Raw genomic sequence first — 3326 nt, forward strand, 5'->3', positions numbered from 1 at the left:
TCCAGTCAAGGTGAGTTGCTGTACCTCCCAGAGTCAAAGGTCTCAGTGAATTTGCCATCACATGACTCCTTGACTCAGTTAAGGAGCCCTGTTGAAGTCACTGCTGGTCCCTTTTGCTAAAAGACTTCAGATTAGGCAGATGGAGGACCTCAGTCTGCCTTGGTGGGTGAAAGTACATGAAGTTGGGAGATGCGAGTCATCCAGCCCTGCCACTGTGGTCACTTAATCCACGGACCATCTGGGCAGCGCTGGAGTCACTGGCTGCATAGGATGACTGTTGTCCACTGGCTAATTCCATGCACGTGACTGTCAGTGGAATTCCACAGGGAGAGCACTCTGAAGACGCCGAGATACAATGCACAGGTCTTCTTGCCAAGGCCAGACAACACACTCATAAATCACCCACATGCTGGTGACAGGTGCTGCCTGCAGGGAGAAAGAATCATGATGGTGAATTTTATTACCCGGTAACATGCTCCCAAATGTCACCTGACCCTTAAGATTAAACAAGAAATGTTCCACAGGTGGCCAAGTCTGAACAGGGGCATAATCAAGGCCACTCTCAGTGGTGCACACAGGCAGGGCCCACCTCCCACACAGGCTTCCATCCAGTCACTGCACCAGGCCCTCTCACAGGGAACTGGGGAACAGTCCTCTGTGAGATCCTCCATCGTACTGGCTGTGGGAGATAAATCATGGTATGGTTTAAGTCTGTTATCTGCCGTAAATTAATTTTTGTGAGTCGTGAGCAGACGAATTACAGAAGAAAATGTTGGAAAAGCTCTTCTACATGTAAGCTTATGCCGGGAGTTAGTTATTCTCCCAGCAAAACAGGTCCCAAGGCAGGATCATCGCAAGAGATTTGGAAATAATAATAATAGAGAAATAATACAGATGGAGAAATAATTGAGACAGAGACAAACTGCAGCTTAAAGTGATGATGGAGTCGGAGGTCCTCCAGCATTCCTGTGGGCTGTGATGCTCCAAGTAAAATCCCACATCACTAATTGTTGTTACAGCAAATAGTTGTCCTTGGTTAGAGAATTATGCGTGCAGTTCATTCTTTGAGGTTTCCAGGGAAACCTTACCTAATTCTGTCTATGAGAATAGACGGTTACAAATTTTTCTAAGATAAACATGTTAAGCCCTAAGTTAGAAACAGACCTAGCTGAGCATACAAATTAAAGATAAGATGTATAACATGAGAACACTGAGTCTGTGTACTACTCTAATCTACTTCTTCTAAACACAGAGACATGTAGTCAGGAATGAAGCAGGAATAGGCTCGAAGTCTAGGATAGTTCCAGCTGCACGTTATCTGCTGGGCAGGCATTTTAATCAGCTTCTCCACTAAGGGCCCAAACCGAGCTTCTGCCTTGCAGAAAAGCTGAAGGTGATGGTTGGCAGCGAAGAAGAAATGCTGCTGTGCAGACTTCCTGACAACGCCTGCCTTTGTCGGAAGCAGCTTCTATTCTGTGAACTAACATGTCACAGATCCCTTCAAGGCAAAGCCCTGCAAAACTCCTGAAACCAAAGGAAAAAAAAAAAAAAACTCCTGAAACCTTTTATGTCTCCGGGCCAATTTTTCCAACAAGCTTATGCCAAGGTTTATTAAGATCCCAGTGGTAATCACAGCAACAACAAAAATTAGCATGTGGATCTTGATTAACCTACACCAAGGTCCTTTACAGGGATTCCTTGGTCACAAAGAATGGACCATGTGCTGGGCATTACAGAGTCCTGTGGCACCTGGGTCTGTAATCAGGGCTAGAGGTGAGATTAATTCCTATCAACACACCGTGGTGACAACTTCTGAAATCTTTCTTCTTACTGCCACAACGTTAGGCTGTGATTGGTTAGAAGTCCTGGTTCCCAGGGAGGATCACGCCTACTGGGGGCACAGTGTGCTCCCCTGAATCTGAGACCTGGTCTGATGCCCCTCAATTGGGGTCCTCATGACTGTGGACCAGTCAACAGCGAAAGGCACTTTCCCACTGATACGCATTAACTCTGCTTTGAGGCTGAGCTTGGGTGTATCCATGGAGGCAGGGGCAGTCCCTGAGGCCTAGGCAGTGTCTGTGGGTTTCTCCACTGCATTCACCACTGGGGAGGACAATTGCAAAACCACATGCCTGAGGATGCCAAGGACCAAGCACAATGGCTCTTAGGGCTCAGGCCTGAGTCACTCCATCAGGGAACACACAGCAACCCTCACTGCAAAGTGCTGGGCGTGAGTGAGAAGAATCCACAGTGGAGGTGGGAGGGGACACTAGTGAATGTCGAGTGTGACCACAGGGCCATCTGCAGCAGTGGACAGTGGGGCCTGACCACTCACACTCACATTGTGACTTCCACAAAGATTAGCACTGGCTACTGTCCCAAGCATGTGGCAGCCCCATAGACTGAACCTCGGCCTGTGTGGTCCTGCCTGGCAAGAGGGAAATGTATGGACAAACTTCAGTGGATTCCTGCTTGGCCCCACTCTTGTGCCCTGGGCCCAACGCAGAGGAAGCAGCAGTTGCATTTGAAAATCTGTGAGACCTGGGTCCCCTAAGCTGAGTGAGGCTCTTATCATAGTGAAGGCACAACAGTGTGACGGGCAGTGTGGATTCTGAGGCCCAAAGTGTGATGCAACCCTGAAGCTGTAACACTGGAATGCAGCAAAATTGCATCATGTTCTCATTACAGAAAGGGATTTTGCAAAGCCTATGAGGCATGTTCACATTGATCCTGGAGTTGGTGCAGGGGACCAGTAGGGTCTAGTGTTGGGGACCACAGGCCCAGATACTGCAGGTACCTCTCCCCAGGTGTCTGCTTGCTCGTGCACACATTGCACAGCTCCTCCATGCTTCTCCTTTTAGAATTTCATGTTTAAAATATCATGACCCATAACCTCCCCCAGGGCTATCACATCTTCTCTGGGCACTGCATTCTCCTGAGGTGTCCCACCCCAGAGCTTGCTATATAGCAGGGGACATGCAAATAAGGCCCTCCCTCTGCTGATGAAAACCAGCCCAGCCCTCACCCTGCAGCTCTGGGAGAGGAGCCCCAGCCACGGCATTCCCAGGTGTTCCTATTCGGTGATCAGGACTGAACACAGAAACTCACCATGGAGTCTGGGCTGAGCTGGGTTTTTCTTGTTGCTCTGTTACAAGGTAATTCATGGAGAACTAGAGTTATTGGGTGTGTGAGTGGATATGAGTGAGAGAAACGGCTGTGTGTGGCAGTTTCTGACCAGGATGTGTCTGTGTTTGCAGGTGTCCAGTGTGAGGTGCAGCTGGTGGAGTCTGGGGGAGGCTTGGTCCAGCCTGGGGGGTCCCTGACAC

At 49.1% G+C, this 3326-nt stretch overlaps 1 protein-coding gene across 1 annotated transcript in view; it reads left to right on the top strand.

Moving 5' to 3' along the window:
• Positions 1-3088: 3088 nt before the first annotated feature.
• The window catches only part of LOC105822769, a 42046-nt gene continuing 41808 nt past the window's right edge, over positions 3089-3326 (top strand). Inside the window, exons 1-2 of the mRNA XM_012659809.1 lie at positions 3089-3155; positions 3258-3308. Of these exons, the coding sequence (XP_012515263.1) occupies positions 3110-3155; positions 3258-3308 (97 nt within the window). The 5' untranslated portion in view covers positions 3089-3109. The remainder of the gene's footprint in view (positions 3156-3257; positions 3309-3326) is intronic.

The sequence above is a fragment of the Propithecus coquereli genome, unplaced genomic scaffold (genome assembly GCF_000956105.1).
Source record: "Propithecus coquereli isolate 6110/MARCELLA unplaced genomic scaffold, Pcoq_1.0 Scaffold635, whole genome shotgun sequence".
In the NCBI taxonomy this organism is placed as follows: Eukaryota; Metazoa; Chordata; class Mammalia; order Primates; family Indriidae; genus Propithecus; species Propithecus coquereli.